The following is a 17,615-nucleotide window of genomic DNA, read 5'->3' as shown; positions in this document are numbered from 1 at the left end:
TGACATGTAGGTTATGGCTCCGTGTTCTTCCCTGGTGAGGTGAACGTGACCGGGCTGAACCTGGATGAGATCGTTCACTTCAGACGCAAAGAGGTCATCGTCTACCCCGACGACAAGAACAAGCCTCCAGAAGGGGAGGGGCTCAACAGGTGAGTGACTCTGGGAACAGTTAGTCTTTGTCTCCAGAAAAAAAAGCCATGCTTCTGAGCGAGTTCTGGTATAACTGCTGTACAGTCTTACGACAAACCGCTACTTCCTTGACTTGCAAAATGATGTATTTAATTGACAAACATCATATGTGTATGGTCATGGCACAAATGATTTATCGATTGCCGACTACTACTGTACTTCCCCCCCCCCTCAAAATAAGGTCCCATGGGACAGCTCTTCCTGCTTCCGCCTAGGCTCTCTGTATCCCCACCCCCTAACATGTTCTGGTTGATGTACCTGACGCAGACCTTTTAGGTCGAGACGTTGTAGCCTATTAAATCACTGTGGGGGTGCAGATTCTCTCTCTTTCTACAAGCTTGTAAAATATGCATCAGACACGTGGCCCTCTCTTGCACCCTTTGTTTTGTCTCTCCTTTTTACTCTCTAATCTAATCTCTCCCCTCCGTCCCCCGCAGACGAGCAGAGGTGACGCTAGACGGGGTCTGGCCCAACGACAAGACCACCTGTACCCAGATCAAGAGTCCAGAGAGACTGACTGACATGAACTACGAGGGTCGTCTGGAGAACGCCTCACGCAAGCAGGGCGCTCGCTTCCTGGAGTACCGCCCCGAGACTGGGTCCTGGGTGTTCGAGGTGAGCAAGCCTGGATGCACGTACACACTTAGACGCTAACTCACAACATTGCTCCTCTCTCATTGGTAGGGCTGGGTTTAAAAAATTGATTCATCGATTCATGATTCAGAATCGATTCATGAATCCCAAAATCAATCTTTTATTTAATGAATGAATTAATAAATGGTTAATAAATAGTTCATTCATTCAATGATTCATTCATAAGGTTACAGCTAAAAAAAAACAGGTTTTAGTAACACTAACCGAATCGATATTGAATTGAATCGAATTGAATCACAATAATCGATTCTAAACCTTGTGAATCGGAATCGAATCAGTTCTTGAAATTCGAATCGATTCCCAGCCCTACTCATTGGTATGATATAATCACCATCCATCTTTTTTTAATATTTCTTAACCCTCCTCTTCTCCACCTCCACAGGTCTCCCACTTCTCCAAGTACGGCCTGCAGGACTCTGATGAGGAGGAGGCCGCCCCCATCAAGGTGGACCCCAAGAAGCTGAAGACGGCCGCGGCCCCTCCTCCGGGGCTGCAGCAGCTTCCTCCCTCCCTGCAGCAGGTGGCGCCACAGGCTCAGGTAGACTGAGCAGCGCGTGCCCACCAACCACACTAAACCTGCACCGAGCCACTGCTCTCTGCGTCTCTCGCATGGCCTTTAGAGTAGAACGTAGAACCAAAACTAGGTCGGACAAATTCATGTCTGTACATCAGTGGAGGTCACATTTTCAATCCCGTGCTCTATTTTTCTATCTGCATAGAATAGACATAACTGCTCGTTTTGGAGATCCCTTACTATGGACTGGTTTTCCTATCAGGAAAAGTCTCTCTGCTGCTTATATCTGATCTGTGATCGTCCTGCCAGTCTGCTGCTAGCTGGTCTGTGATCGTTCTGCCAGTCTGTCTCCTGACTCAACCATCCCAGTCAGATAGGGCCAGACCTGAGGCAGAAGTAGTGTTGTCATGACTATGAAAGCTGATCTGTTTGAGGAAATGTTTGAATATAAGATTTATATGACATAACAGCATTTAAAGTGTAGCTGTGGAAATTGGAGGAATTATTTTCCTAGTCAGACAAATTGATTCACTTATATTTTGTACTACCCCGGTGGCGAAATGGGCAGTGTCAAATGTATTATCAGATCATTTACAGTTCATTATTTATTTTCTGTCTGCAAATACAGATATGAGTGTTTCACTGCGCCACCTACTGGGCTTATTTTCCACATTTGAAATTGTCTTCTTGACGTCAGGAAGTGATGTCATTTTTGTGTAGCCTATCACAGCGAGTTCCTGCTTATGATTGGCATTGAGCGTTACGCTGCATGTCACCGTCAAGTCTGGCAAACATGGTAGTACCTTGCAAGAGCCACTGTTGTGTTGAAGGATGCACAAATGCTGACTCGCCTCACGCAGTCCCGAATGACACACGTAAAAACGAAAAAAAGTGGGTGGAGCCTACTTGAAAATTCTGACATTTTCAGCGCTAGCTATTAAGCTGCTGGCTCTGATGTCTCTGTAGTGGTTATTTGTTCTGGGTACATCTAATGATCTTTGGTCTCAGGGCAAAGGAAAACCACAAATGTAATTTTTCTTCGCTAATAAAGATTTTAAAATTACGATAACCATTGTGTTATCTTGTCATTTCAATATATTATAAACCTTTTCTTCATAATAAGCATTTAACAAATCGCTAGTATGCCAATGTCTCTAGCTAGCTATGGTTCAACATTGTTTTAAGGCTGCATGATAGTACCACATTTTGTCATCCATGTCACATTTCCCCCGTCCGATGGCGTGACGCCTGAAAAGCAGCTGCACTCGTTTCTGCTCCTCTAATATCAGTGCAGATTGTCATGTTAGGAGGTTCTTTTGATGACTTGTTTGAGCGATTGATAGCTTGAAACTTCTGAACAAATCGCGAGCGTCCATGCTTTCATATTAGCCTGTTGATGACGTATCGGAGTCTTGAAGGGTTGTCCCATTTCAGGGAAAGATTTCAACCACTTCCTTTTTAAACTCTGTTCCTGAGGGGGAAGTCGAAAAGCGAGGGGCACTAGAAAACCAGCTGCAGGGCTCTCGGTGCGACCGGCCAGCTGACTCGCATGCTCAATGATGGGCATACAAGCAGAGATGCCAAAGCCTATTCACAGACCACTGACTTGCGTCTTGCCCCATCTGTATTTGTCCAGGTAGAGCATCATCCAATCCCATGGCTTGCGGCTGCTGTAGCTTATACATATAGGGATGGATTGCTTCAGTCGCGTTTGTGTTCAACATATGTACCTCGTTCGTATATACTAATTTATTATAAAACTGGTAACTCAAGTCAAGCAATCTGATTGGCTCATAGCTGTGATATATTTACCACAGTTAGTTTCGCGAAAATCGGTCCAGTAGTTTTTTTTAATTAATCCTGTTAACAAATGCACGCCACCGAAAACATTAACTCTCGGTGGTAGCAATGAAATCAGTGTAATGCTAGCCTGTATTGAATGAATAAATATATGCTGGTGAGAAATAAACTCATATACAACGACAGCCAAGGCTGCTCTGTCAGGCTGGTGGTGTGTGTTCACCACAACGTGTGAGTTTGACAGAAAGCATGTTAATTGAGAGGGAGTTCCAACATGTATGGTTTGTCTCTCTGGCTCATACAAAAACATGTGTTCTGTCTGTCAGCTCACTTCAGACCAGTGACCTAGAACTGTGTGTGTGTCTGCTGTGTGTCTGCTGTGTGTCTGCTGTGTGCCTGCTGTGTGTGCCTGCTGTGTGTGCCTGCTGTGTGTGTCTGCTGCGTGTGTGTCTCTGCTGTGTGTGTCTGCTGTGTGTGTGTCTGCTGTGTGTGTCTGCTGTGTGTCTGCTGTGTGTGTGCTGTGTGTCTCTGCTGTGTGTTCAGTCCACTGCGGTCCTGGAGCTGCTGAGTCGTGTGTCAGAGGTGGACAGTGACATGGCGGATATTACCCAGGATGCCCCTGTGGAGAGCTTGCTGGGGGAGGAGGAGGGCGAGAGCGGCATGGGAGAGGACGCTGGGGGTCGTCTGGGGCGCTTGACCCCGGCTGAACATGACCCCGTCTCAGCGTCCAGTCAGATCGCTGCCTCGCTGGGGATGAACCCTCACACCCTGCAGGTAATGAACACTGCCCAACACCAGTCTAACCACAACCCCTAACCCTCTACACCCAAGACTACTGCCCAACACCAGTCTAACCACAACCCCTAACCCTCTACACCCAAGACTACTGCCCAACACCAGTCTGACCCCTAACCCCAACCCTCTACACCCAAGACTACTGCCCAACACCAGTCTGACCCCTAACCCCAACCCTCTACACCCAAGACTACTGCCCAACACCAGTCTGACCCCTAACCCCAACCCTCTACACCCAAGACTACATTTCAACAAGGCAATTCAAAGTGCTTTACATGAGACATTAAAAGCATCAATACAAAGTGCAAGAAACACATAAAAGGTCATATGAAACTAAATGTAAAAAAGGACATTTAAAACAAAATCCAGGGAAAAAAAATACAACACAGGAATAAAAGTTATAGTGCAGTGTATGAATAAATAATTATTTGATTTAATAAAAAGCTGCGGCAAAAATAAAAGTCTTCTGTCTTGATTTAAAAGAACTGCGAGTTGCAGCAGACTTGCAGTTTTCTGGAAGTTTGTTCCAGATATGTGGAGCATAAAAACTGAACGCTGCTTCTCCATGTTTTGTTTGAACTCTGGGGACAGAAAGCAGGCCTGTGCCAATCACCCACCATTGGCATGTTTTGGGCCCTGGTAGACTAGCCTGGTTCGACCATCCCGTTCTCGCGAGCTCACATTCTGTTTCACTAACGCAGAACGGTCTGGCCTTCGCCTCCTCCAGAGCGATTATCCCAAAATCCAGACCATACCGGGCCAATCAGGGACTGCGTTTTAACTGCTGTTCCGTACCGTACTTGTTGACGTAAAATACAGGCTGCCGCCGGCTGCCGCTCGCTAAACAAACATGGCGGCTCCCGAAGCAACGAGTGGTAACGTTAACGTTAGAAGAATAAACACAGCTATAAGTGCAGAAATAGACTTAATCACAACACTTAAAGAAGAATGAGTATGCAATAGCGGAGTTTCTCAGTGGAAAATACATTTTTGCCGTTCTTCTGACTGGATTTGTTAAAAGTTTGCTGAACGCTGATTGACTGAAGGTGTTTGTCTGTCAAGGCAAGTACCCCCGCCCACGTAATCGCTCTCTATGGGGCGAAGTCCAGAGCGATATTGCAGAGTGAAGCAGTGAGCTCGCTAGATCGGGACGGTCACACCAGGCTACTGGGAGACAGCTGGTGACGTGTGTGTGCTTGTTTCTGTCCTCTCAGATCATGAAGGCTTCTCTGTTTGCTGAGGATGATGACGGCGACATGTTCCAGGAGCAGGGAGTGATGAAGAGCTCAGTCGACATGTCTTCCCCTCGTATCCAGCTGCTTGGCACGCAGGGGAGACCCTCCAGTACGTGCTTCACCAAAGAGTGGTTTTAATTTTTAATTTTTATAGTATTTAAATTAATCTCATTTTTTTTGATCTTCCATACAGTAACATTGTGTGAGAATGTCTAAATAACATCGGTACAGTAACAGTCTGTAGTGATGTGACTCTGCTGATTCCTCCGCCCCGCCCCGCCCCTCACAGTTGGCGGTCTCCTCCAGACACGGTTCAGCTCAGGCCTCTTCTCCCAGCTCCCCGACACGCCCTTCGGAGCGGGTGCTCCTCAGAAGCCGTGTTTGGCCAGGGAGTCGTCGCGGCTCTCCCCTTGGCCCTCGCTCGGGCCCACCTTCCTGCTGCCGGCCCCGGCTCCGGAGCCCGTGGTCCGTACGGTCGGGGCCAGGCGCCTGGGGGGCCCGGTGCCCTCCGGGGACTCGGTGATGCTCGGCAAGGTTAGCTTTCTCTCGCGTCCTGTCGTCTGTCATTAGCCTGTGTGAGCCCAATCGATACTTTAACACTGGTGTTTATCCAACCGTGTAATAGGCGAGTAGAGGCACTTGTGTGTAACAGCTCACTTTTAGCCATTAAAGGAGAATACACACACGTTTAAAAACGTGAAATAGACCCATTGTTTAAACTCAGTACTGGACACAGGGGTCAGGCTGATTTACGAAACTGGACCCAGGAGTGGAGCTACTCGGTGGGCGCGCTCTGCATACCATGTATCAGTGATCCGCTGCCCTCCACTGAGCCCCTTCACACCAGGGTCTCTCCTCGTCTATCACACGTTTAGCCGTGATACACGGCTGGTCTATCCTCCATCATATTGTTACTTTTCTTCATGAAGATGGGACAACGCTGTCTCTGCGAACGATCAGACAAATCCTAATAGAAACTCCCGTTAACCATGTCCACCCCAGGGTCGTCTTCTGATGGACGCAGCTCTGTTTGCGGGCCGGTCGTTCCGGGTGGGCTGGGGGCCGGGCTGGACTCTGGCTCACTGCGGGGACCGGCTGAGCTGCCTAGGAGCCAAGGAGGGGGAACCCCAGGGAGACGGGGGGTTCGGATTCCTGCCCAAACCTGCCAAGAGCAAGAAGTAAGCACCGAATACTCAGGAGAAAGCATGTCAACACACACACACACTCTTTCTCTCTCTCTTACTTACTCATGTGGGATGTGTGAGATGCAGGCTGCTGAGTACATCAGAAAGCACTGGTCCATGTCCAGGAATTGAGTGGAGGAAGTGTCCAGTCTGCAAAATTGGACCAAAGTCTTAATCTCTCTTTCCCTTGACCCCAACTGCTCCCTCTCTCTCCTCCCTCCTTCTCCTCCCCTCCCTCCCTTCCTCCCAGGCTCTCAGACGGCCCGTTCAAGGTGGTGATGGAGCAGGTGGTGGGCCTGGAGCCGCGGGGCAGCGAGGAGGAGAGCCAGGCGGTGTACCAGCGTCCCCTGGAGATCGGGCTGAAGCACAGCAGCATCAGCACAGAGGGAGCCTGTCCTCTCATCCAGCCACAGAGTGGGGTGGCCGCCCTGCACGAGTACGCCGAGTGGATCACAGAGCTCAACCAGGAGGCCGGGGCTGGAGACAGTAAGAGAGACATGTCTCAACCAGGGGGCTGGGGACTCAACCAGGGGGCTGGGGACAGTAAGGGAGACATGTCTCAACCAGGGGGCTGGGGACAGTAAGAGAGACATGGCTCAACCAGGGTGCTGGGGCCAGTAAGAGAGACATGGCTCAACCAGGGTGCTGGAGACTCAACCAGGGGGCTGGAGACTCAACCAGGGGACGGAGACAGTAAGGGAGACATGGGCGCATTGTTGCTGTGTGTGTGCTGTGTGTCTCTGCTGTGTGTTCAGTCCACTGCGGTCCTGGAGCTGCTGAGTCGTGTGTCAGAGGTGGACAGTGACATGGCGGAGACAGTGACGGAGCCCGTGGTCCGCACGGTCGGGGCCAGTTTTTGTTTGTTTAGGCGTATAGGCATATAGTTACTGTCACACTATATCGGTTGCAGGTGGACCTAGCTCTAACTGTACCCCAACTCCCTGCCCTCCCCCTCCCCCGCCTCTGCTCAGCTATCCTCGGCCACTGGGCGCAGGTGTGGACCCTGTGTGAGGCCCTGTGGGGCAGGCTGGGCCCGGCGGACCCCGAGCCTGAGGGCAGCCAGTACCAGCAGCAGCTGGATAGGAGGCGGAGCTTCTCAGCCTGGCTGTCTCACAGCGCATCCCAGAGGATCGAGGAGGAGGTGCGGCTGACGCAGAAGGGGGGCCACGTGGAGGCCGTCTTCAGTTACCTGACCGGGAACCGCATCAGCGAGGCCTGCAGGCTGGCTCAGAAGAGTGGTGAGATACTGAACCCAAACATTCTGAACCCTAACATACTGCACCTAACATACTGCACCCTAACATACTGCACCCTAACATACTGCACCCTAACATACTGCACCCTAACATACTGCACCCTAACATACTGCACCCTAACATACTGCACCCTAACATACTGCACCCTAACATACTGCACCTAACATACTGAACCATAACATACTGCACCCTAACATACTGCACCCTAACATACTGAACCATAACATACTGAACCATAACATACTGAACCATAACATACTGAACCATAACATACTGAACCATAACATACTGAACCATAACATACTGCACCCTAACATACTGCACCCTAACATACTGCACCTAACATACTGCACCTAACATACTGCACCCTAACATACTGAACCCAACATGGGGGGTAGGGAGGGGGGTGAGACACTGAACCTAACATACTGAACCTAACATGGGGGGTAGGAGGGGGAGGGAGGGGGAGATACTGAACCTAACATGGGGAGGGAGGGGGGTGAGGTACTGAACCTAACATAGGCGGTAGCAGGGGGAGGGAGGGGGGGATGGGGGAACAGACAAGGACGAGCCCGGTGTACTGACGTGCGTGTGTGTGTGTGTGTGTGTGTGTGCGTGTGTGCGTGTGTGTGTGTGTGTGCTCATGCAGGAGACCACCGCCTCGCCCTGCTGCTGTCCCAGGCCGTGGGCTCTCAGTCCTGCCGGGAGCTGCTGGCGCTGCAGCTTGGCGACTGGAACAGGATGCAGACTGACTCCTTCCTGCAGGAGGAGAGGCTGCGCATCTTCGCTCTCCTGGCAGGAAAACCTGTACGTATTCACAATGATGTGTGTTTATTTACAATGTGTTATTAATAAGAAGAATAAATATTTAATTAATATAATTCCTAATTATTATTATTATATTACATAATTATTTATTATGTGTTTAAATCAGTGGGGGTTTCATGTACATCGAGACCTCACTGTTTCCATCTACTGTGCGTGCGTGTGTGTGTGCGCAGGTGTGGCAGTCGACCGACTGCGTGGTGAACGTGTGTTCAGAGCTGGACTGGAAGCGCTGCGTTGCCGTCCACCTGTGGTACATGCTGCCCCCCACGGCCTCCATCGCCGACGCCCTCGCCAAATACGAGGCGGCTTTCCAGGTGGGCAGACATAACCTGGTCAGACATAACCCGGTCAGAGATAACCCGGTCCTACATAACCCGGTCAGACATAACCCGGTCAGAGATAACCCGGTCCTACATAACCCGGTCAGACATAACCCGGTCAGAGATAACCCGGTCCTACATAACCCGGTCAGAGACAACCCAGTCAGAGATAACCCGGTCTGAAGGGTCAGTGGATAGACGGTCTTGTCTTCTCTCGTCTCCCCCAGGGCTACGCTGAGGGTCAGAAGTACGCCTGTGCTCCTCTGCCCCCCTACATCGACCAATCAGAACAGCTGGACATGGAGGAGGAGGAGGAGGTGGAGTCTAAAAGGCCAATCTATGACATCTGCTTCCACCTGCTCAAACTCTACAGTGACAGGTACAACTCTACTACTGTAGCTGTACAGCTGTTTTGTAGGGCTGCCCCCTGAGAGTCGACGAGTCAAATCATCAGGCGGAGACCTTTAAAGGAGTAGTAAAGGGAAAATGCATGTTTAGCCCTGTTTAAGGTTACTTATGATCATATACAATGGTTCAGATCAAAACGTTGACAAAACTAGCACTTTTGAGAAACTGATAATTGCTCTACCACCGTTTTGGTCATACAATGGATGTGGGTGGGCACCTTGAAAAATCATTCAAAAACATGTTAAACTCTCGATTTCAAGACAAGTTGATGTGTGTCTCTGTGTAAACTCGTCATTACTGTAAATGAGGGAAACCTCAGTATAAATAAAGGTTTGTAATGGAAATTCAATCATCTCTCTCTCTCTTCTACCCTTCTTCTCTCTTACCCCCCCCCCCTCAGGCACCACAGTCTACAGCACCTGCTGGACCCCCTGACGGTCACCTGGGAGCGCCTGGACTACCGTCTTAGCTGGCACCTGTGGTGTGTGCTGCAGGCACTGCACTACACCCACCTGAGCCCCGCCCGCCAGGGCCTCATCCACACCAGCTACGCCGCCCAGCTGGAGAGCACGGGACTCTGGGACATGGCCATCTACGTGCTGCTGCACTTACCTGACCACACGTATGTACTACACTTACCTGACCACACGTATGTACTACACTTACCTGACCACACGTATGTACTGCACTTACCTGACCACACGTATGTACTGCACTTACCTGACCACACCTATGTACTACACTTACCTGACCAGTATACCAGACCACACGCGTGTAAGCAGCCATTATACTGTCATCATGTTATAAGCGCCCAACATGTCAGATCTGGGGTTACATTCGTGCCGGTTGAATGGACCTTGGATTGGGATTAACAACAGTAATGTGAAATGTTCCCGGACACCGAATTGTTTCTAGCGGAAACCCTGCTTTTAAAGGTATCCAATGTAGTTTTTGACCACTAGTATGCGCTCTAGAGCAAATTTGAGAAGGTGGTCCCCGAAAATCGCGTTCTCATTGCGTCAATATGCAGAGCACATAATAGTGACGTTTCACACATCTTTGTTGTTTTCAAAACATTAGCTAAATATCATTTTGCGAATAAATTACAAGGTAGGAAAGACATTCAAGTGATTCAACATGTTTATTAGACTACAAGGAACCATAGAATCAAGGAATTTAGAAAATAAACGAAGAGCGGTTTGTTTTGATTCACGTTTCGTTGGATACCTTTAATATCTGATAGTGCTGTCTATGTGGTCTCCAGTGATCATCCTGCTCACTGAATGTTCGCTCTCCTCCTCTAGGCTTCGCGAGCGCGCAGTGAGAGAGATGCTGCAGCTGCACTGCCCCCTGCTGGAGACGGAGGAGTCTGCTCAGAAGGAGCGCTTCCTCACGGAGAGGCTGCTGATCCCAGAGCAGTGGATCCACGAGGCCAAAGCCACACGCGCGCGCAGAGACGCCGACCCCCACCGAGAGGCCCTGCACCTCTACCGGGCCGGTCACTGGAACCACTGTCACAGACTGGTCATCCAGCACCTGGCCTCAGGTGTATACCACACACACACACACACTCTTTCCGGGTGAAACTGTTTTGTTTTTTTGCTTCCCTGTGGAATATGTAGGGGTGGGACCTTGCTCTATGTAAAGCGCATTGTGTTGCCTCCGTGTACGCCATACAAATAAAGTTTGATTTGGTTTGACTTTCTTTTGGCTATCAGTGTTGTTACCACTCTCTCTCTAACCCCGTCCCTTGCTCTCTGGCAGACTGTATCATTAATGACAACCACGAGTACCTGCTAGAGTTCCTGGAGGGCTTAGCTGTCCCAGAACGAAGTGCTGTGATCCAGGACTGGGACACGGCCGGGAGGGTGTACCTGGACTACATCAGAGTCATCCAGACCCTACACACCATCCAACAGGTACGTGTGTGTGTGTGCGTGCGTGTGTGCGCGCGCTAAAGAGAGAGTGCGAGTGTGAGAGAGGGGGTAGGAGTGATGGAAAGACTAATCTTGGATAGAAATAACTTCATTTGGCAGCCACACACCTGCAGTCCCCCTAGGTCAGCATTTCTGAAGGTGGGTGGCATATAGCCAGGGGTATTGCGCGATCATTTAACAACAAATTCTCTGAAGGAGGCACATACTGACAAAAGCGGAAATGAGTGATCTGATTTTGACTCTGAAGGGGTTCCCTGGAGAAAATGTTTGAGAACTACTGGCCAGAGTAATTATCATCTTGAGACCATCCTGATCTAGTGAGCTCACTTTCAGTTTCTCTCCATCAATCAAGGGGCCTTCCCCCTGCCTCGAATGATTTCAGTGAGCGGGAGTACTTGCCTTGACAGACTAACTCCTTCAACCAATCAGCGTGACAAAATCTCTGCCAAATCCAGTCGGAAGAGCGGTGAAAATGTATTTTCCTCCAAGAAGCTCCGCTAGTGCTAGGGGGGGGGGGGGGGGGCTGTGACTCACTCTAATCACTCTGGAAGCCCCTGAACTGTTGGGGAATGAGAGTTGTTTTCCCGCAGACTGCTCAGTGAGGCAGGCCCTCTGGTCTTTGCTCTGTTAAGAACATTTCATTAAATGGTAATCCCCTGATGGTGTTTGCTGCCATGACCTGAGCATTGGCGCTGTGTGTGTGTCTTGCATGCCTACCTGCCTGCCAACTCGCATCGCCAGTTTTGATTGAAAGGTGGAAGTGTCACAAATTTAATCCTGCGTGTGTGTGCGCGCGCATCCTTCCCTAGATGGACAGTGCTGGTTATGAGCTGGAGCGCCTCCACACTGACGTGACATCACTCTGCAGCAGGATAGAGCTCCTCCCCTGCTCCAGCGCCAAGGACCGCCTGGCCCAGTCAGGTAGAGAGCACTGCACACTAGACTCGGACATAGCCAAATCAGGTAGAGAGCACTCCACACTAGACTCGGACATGACCCGGAGATGTACAGCCCTATAAATCCCAGTCTTTGTCTCAGGCGTTGACCATTCTATCTGGGTGAGAAACAACGGTCCTGCACGTGACAAACTATGATAAGGCCTCAGGCCGTAACCCAAGGCTCAGCTCCTATTATACTCTCTCTAATCTTTATTTTACCAGGGGAGACCATTGAGATAGGGAATGGAGAGTTGTAGGGGATTTTCCCCTGTGGGAAAAGTACAGGCCTTCTGGTGGGAAAGCGCCTACAGACCCCAAACAAATGTATATTCAATTCAACTTGCAATGAATGTTTGCAAGGAACAAGGATTCCTGTAACGCTAGCTGCATTAAAATAGCTAACGTTAAAGGAATCATCATCGTAACATTGGCTAACTGCTTTAGCCACCGACAGCTACCGTTAATGTTATGGAAGCTGCTGCTAGTTGTGAGCTAACTGGCTATCATGGTCTTATTGTGCTGGATTAGCATTGGAACTGATGTGTCCAGGTGACAAGACCCATCTTAATTTAGCAGACGTTAGTCATTTCAGGTAAGTAAGTAACATTTTATTTATATAGCACCCTTCGTAGCACGAGTGCACAGAGTGCTTTACAGTAGGAACAGTTAAAAACAGAGTACAATCAGATACATACAAGTGCACTGAATACATTAAAGAGAGAGTACACATAAACATAGTGACATAAAAGAGGTCAGTGCCAGGGGAAAACAGGCAAGCTGAAAGGAGAGAGTTTGGCAGATAGAGACGGATAGTTGGTTAGTTAGTTACGCAGATAGTTAACAGCTATTTCGATGGCAGGGCTAGCTGGTACCATCCATAGTAACCAGTCCTGAAGAGAAACAAGCCAGCACCAGCCCATAAGCCAGGCTTGAGACCTGGTCTAGTCGATAGAACGCGTCACATGATTGAACGAAGCACATAACATACTGGAGGTCACCAGTTGTGTGTGTGTGTGCGTGTGCGCGTGCGCTTGCGTGCGCGCGCGTGTGTGTGTGTGTGAGAGAAGTAGCGTTACCTACCATGACCCTGTCTGCTGTCCTTCCAGAGATGGCCAAGCGTATGGCCAACATCCTGCGGGTGGTGTTGAGTCTGCAGCCAGGTGGAGAAGGCGGAGCCGACCCCGTCCACATCCCCCTCTCCCAGATGGCGCCCCACATAGAACGCCTGCCCATGCCTGAGGACTACGCCCTCGAGGAGCTCCGAGGCCTCACCCAATCTTACCTGCGACAGCTCATCGTCAGCCAATGAGCAAATTCTGTCCCGATATGAACTGAAAGGATGGTGAGAAGCCAGTCAGAACTGAGGACTGCGGGGGTTGAGATGGTGTTCGACTGCCAGTGTGAACCCGTCCTCCTTTGAAACTCTGAAGAAAATGGCACAAGCTCGGATAAAAAAAAAAAATCATTCCTCAGTATATGTACGTGTGTGAGGTGTATGTTGCTCGAGGGTTTTTGTTGAATATTATGCTTTTGTATAGCTTTTTTGTACTTAGACAAGGCCGTGTGTGTACAGTGTGTGTGTGTGCGTGCGTGCGCGTCTAAATATTATTCTATGTTCCGCTGGACCCACTTTCTAAGACCTGACCTTTTACCCTTTTTTAAGGGACAGTTCGAAACATTACACTTATATTATCTGTTTTAAAGTACTACAGAAGTCTGCTCTCACCCCGCCCCCCCCCCCCCCAACTCTGTACGTTTTACTCTCACTTGAAGGAAGGTCAATAGCTCATGGTCATATTTCCACTTTACACATCTTTAGAAAGCAGAAGGGCTCACCACCTCTTGAACTGTCGATATGTATAAGGAAATTATGAACGTAGGACTCAACATGCTATCTTGTACAAAGGATTGAAATGAACAGCTCGTTTTGGATACACAAAGAGATCTAGAGAAAATGTAAAATGAGAATGGATATCTCTATTTTTGTAGTTCTTTTTCTATTTTGTTTGGCTTCAAATCAGGTGTGAATGCGGAGGTTGAGAGAGAGGAATAGGTGCTTAACTAGCACTTCATTACGTTTGGATATAAGGACAGAAGATTTCTATTAGCGCCTGAGAGCAAATGTTTGATGGATGACCCCCCCCTCCCCATCCCTGTTTACAGTTGCTTATGTATTCTGATTGTGTCGGTCCCACCGCGTTTCATCTCCGTTTCATCTGAGTAATTTGATTTCCAGTTTTGTTTTACTTTTGTGTGAGAAACGGATGTAGTTTGTGTGCGCGCGCACCTCCTGCAGTATGTGCTTGGTGGGATACCGACGCTCCCCTCGCGCACAGTGCCTTTCCCCGAGGAGAGTATCCGCGCTTTGTGCATGTTTGGTGATGAAGATTATAGCGATGATTACGTTTTTAATAATAAAGTCTGATGCGGTCTGTTCATTTTTGTGTCCTCGTTATTTTACTAATGTACTAGTGCAAAGTGCCCATTCAAAATCCTCTATCCATGATTCCACTTTCCTTGCGTCCCCCCTTCCATTATAGTATGATGCAGGATTTCCCAACCTGGGGACGGACCCCCCTTAGGTGTACGCCAACGATCGCAGGGGCGAGATGCCAGGCCTCGGATAAATTGAGGGCTTAATATCCTATTTAGCTAGACAAATATTTGTTAAAGAATCATGTCATTGACATGTCACACAGAAATTATAACAAAATACTTGATTGTCTGATAGGGCCAAAAGCCTAAGCCTAAAAATTCTAAGTATATAAATTCAACAAATTAATCTGAGACTCAGAATCGCGTCAACATTGACGTTACTGCCGAGTTGTCGAAGAACTTTATTGTACCCTAATTTACCCCTGATGGAATCCCCCTCCCCCCAAGTCGCCCCCAAGTCGTGAACGTCCAGTGTGTGTTACGTAGACTGGACATCCAATATTGAACTAGGACGTAGACTATAGCATGGGCCAACTTGGAACCCGTCACATTTTGGAGCGAATCCAAATCACTGGATGGATACCCGAATGAAAATGAGAACCGAACTCGACCATACTGGGACCATTTCATTCACTTAATCTTTCCATCTCCTGCCAGGACTACTGTACTGTCTGGTACGGAAGAGCATTAGGGCCAACAACGGAGGTTTTTTTTAAGCTTTTGTGTGTTTTTAAGCTTTTCTCTTCATTAGAATGAAGGGTCAATTCATCTTAAGATAGATAACTTTATTTATTTCCTGTTTTCCCAAACAATACTATCCTATCTTTCTATACATGTAAAACAAAATATCAGATTCACGAGAAACAAATCAACACTGACTGTATTAGGACAAGAATGACATTTTCTTAGCCTGGATCCTGTGGAAGGCTATTACATATAAATCATATCCTACCCGAATCACTGGGCGGATAGGTTACATAAATTAAAACTTAAAACAAAACTTGCATTTCTTGGGCCATTTCTCTTCACTTCATATGTCCATCTTCTGGCAGGGTTACCACACTGCCCGGTGGGTGAAGTGGATGAGGCACTAGTCTGTCAGGAGTCCCGGATTATCGCAGAATCTAATCCTGTTTTTTTTCATTTTCTATCACGGGATCTAATCGCTGCATTTTTCCCCGTATTATTACAATGAGGAGTCAAATAAACCTTACATACTGAAGATAGATATCAACTTTATTTATTTTCTGTTTAACAAACAATAGTAGGCCTATAGGTCTATAATCTTTCTGTGCATGTAAAACAATATCTGATTCATTAGAAGCAAATCAGTCTGGATCCTGTGGTATATTACATATAAACAGGCGTGACTTCAACCCTCAGTTACACCAACAAAATGCATTAATGCGCGGAGGCCTGTGCTCTCTGAGCACCCTTTATAGTTTAAAATATACTGTGCTGTCCAATGGATTTGGACTAGGCCATTTTAGTCCTCACCTATAAGCAATGCAGTCAGTGTGGGAATGAACGCTGCCCCACGAGGTGTCCACTATACAAGCAGCTTTGGGGTACGGTTTCGGACAGGTAGTCTTTTTTAATTATTTAGCCTTCCTCGCCAATGCATTTTTAAAACCCTTGTAGGCAGCTCTACGCAAGGTTTCGCACCAACACGTTCATTAGGCCTGCCAAATAGTTTGTTTAGCCACTTGTAGCGAGATGGTGCGTGTCTTGATCGGAAATCAAGACCTGCCAGTCACTAGGCTACAGTGGCCTTTAACATGTAGATGCTGTTCTCAGTGATTGATGTTAAAAGGATTTTGTGTTTGTTCGCACATCAAATGCGTAAAATAGAACAAGTGCGCGGCGAGGCGCACTGTGCGCACCGCTCTGGTGCTCCGCGCCTCATCCCTGCGCTGCTGTGTAACCCATAGTCTGTTGACCAGCACTGCATGCGCAGCTCTCAGCGCGGTACGTTCCATTCCCCGATGCGGTAAATTCCATCCCGATCGCTTTGGGACGCAATCTCCGGTGTATTGTCGGTTCGGCACGATGAAGCTATGGAACATCGTTGGTACATCGCTATTCCTCCTCGGGATAAGTTTTCTTCAGGGTAAGTCCGTTTTAGTATGCTGCTATATAATGCTAAATCGACAATTTAGGGAGCTTTGATTTGGTGGGGGCTGTTGTATGTTCTTCCCCACCGACTGATCGTTTTGATATACAACTTTTCCCACCCAAGTAATATTTATCACAAATATTTCTTGGCCTCAGTATGGGGCACATCGTCCATCTAGATTTGTGTTTTAACTTGGAGGGGGACAGTGTGCCCACTGCATTCTTCGCATTGGAACAGATCTCTTTTTATGAACCACCAGATGAGCCTCATAACATCAAAGCCATTTCCTCTTATTTCACTCTAAGTAAAGCTGTGGAGATGCCGTGTTTGTAAATGAATGTTTCTAAATGACCTGATTGCTGTGTAAATGACTGCTCCACCATCTCTGCCTCTGTCCTCTCCATATCATCCCTCTTAATCCCGACCATCTGGGGCTCCATCCCACAGTGAGAGTGTGTTCGGACTTGACCGCTGGGCTGGGAGGGAAGGAACACACACACACACACACACATGCAGACAGAGGGGGAGAAACGGCTTTGTTGCCCTTATGCGTGACATTATTTAGCGTTAGTGAAGTAGTTATCCGTGTAGCCGCTGACCCTGTCATCTGATGCTGCCTCTGTACCTCCCTGGTCCTGGCCAACAGACTCATCCCTTATCCCAGAATGTGTTCGTGGGTTCTCTTGTCACCTCAAGCTGCTGTCCTCTTTGCCAGATGTTCCTACATCTTGTTTACGTTGTGGCATAAAAGGTCCCACTTCTTTTTGTGTCTCTTTGTTTTCCTACATATGCTGTATTCTCAATACACTCATTCATCCATGTACGTGAGCATTAAATTCCTCACGCTACAAGTCTTCTTCAGGGTCAGAAATCATCCGTACAGGCCGTTATCCCGTCCTAGTCCTGGCCATACCAACGATCCCTGTCACCTACGGCCCTGGCTCTACCGTACCGGAGAGAGGGGCTATGGAGGGAGAAGAGGTAGAAACAGAGGAAAGAGAAGGA

At 48.4% G+C, this 17,615-nt stretch overlaps 1 protein-coding gene across 2 annotated transcripts in view; it reads left to right on the top strand.

Moving 5' to 3' along the window:
• Positions 1-14,482, top strand: part of nup98 (nucleoporin 98 and 96 precursor) — a 29,112-nt gene extending 14,630 nt beyond the window's left edge. For both annotated transcript variants that reach the window (XM_084449314.1, XM_084449313.1), the window contains exons 20-36: positions 11-149; positions 627-804; positions 1,226-1,381; positions 3,701-3,931; positions 5,167-5,296; positions 5,477-5,721; positions 6,190-6,365; positions 6,622-6,857; positions 7,343-7,609; positions 8,277-8,434; positions 8,629-8,769; positions 9,003-9,154; positions 9,584-9,805; positions 10,488-10,729; positions 10,948-11,102; positions 11,930-12,041; positions 13,165-14,482. In XM_084449314.1, coding sequence (XP_084305440.1) covers positions 11-149; positions 627-804; positions 1,226-1,381; positions 3,701-3,931; positions 5,167-5,296; positions 5,477-5,721; positions 6,190-6,365; positions 6,622-6,857; positions 7,343-7,609; positions 8,277-8,434; positions 8,629-8,769; positions 9,003-9,154; positions 9,584-9,805; positions 10,488-10,729; positions 10,948-11,102; positions 11,930-12,041; positions 13,165-13,367 — 3,143 coding nt within the window. In that variant the 3' untranslated portion in view covers positions 13,368-14,482. The remainder of the gene's footprint in view (positions 1-10; positions 150-626; positions 805-1,225; positions 1,382-3,700; positions 3,932-5,166; positions 5,297-5,476; positions 5,722-6,189; positions 6,366-6,621; positions 6,858-7,342; positions 7,610-8,276; positions 8,435-8,628; positions 8,770-9,002; positions 9,155-9,583; positions 9,806-10,487; positions 10,730-10,947; positions 11,103-11,929; positions 12,042-13,164) is intronic.
• The last annotated feature ends 3,133 nt before the right edge of the window (positions 14,483-17,615 follow it).

This window comes from Borostomias antarcticus (assembly GCF_949987555.1).
Source record: "Borostomias antarcticus genome assembly, chromosome: 15".
In the NCBI taxonomy this organism is placed as follows: domain Eukaryota; kingdom Metazoa; phylum Chordata; class Actinopteri; order Stomiiformes; family Stomiidae; genus Borostomias; species Borostomias antarcticus.
This window is presented reverse-complemented; position numbering and strand designations above follow the sequence as displayed.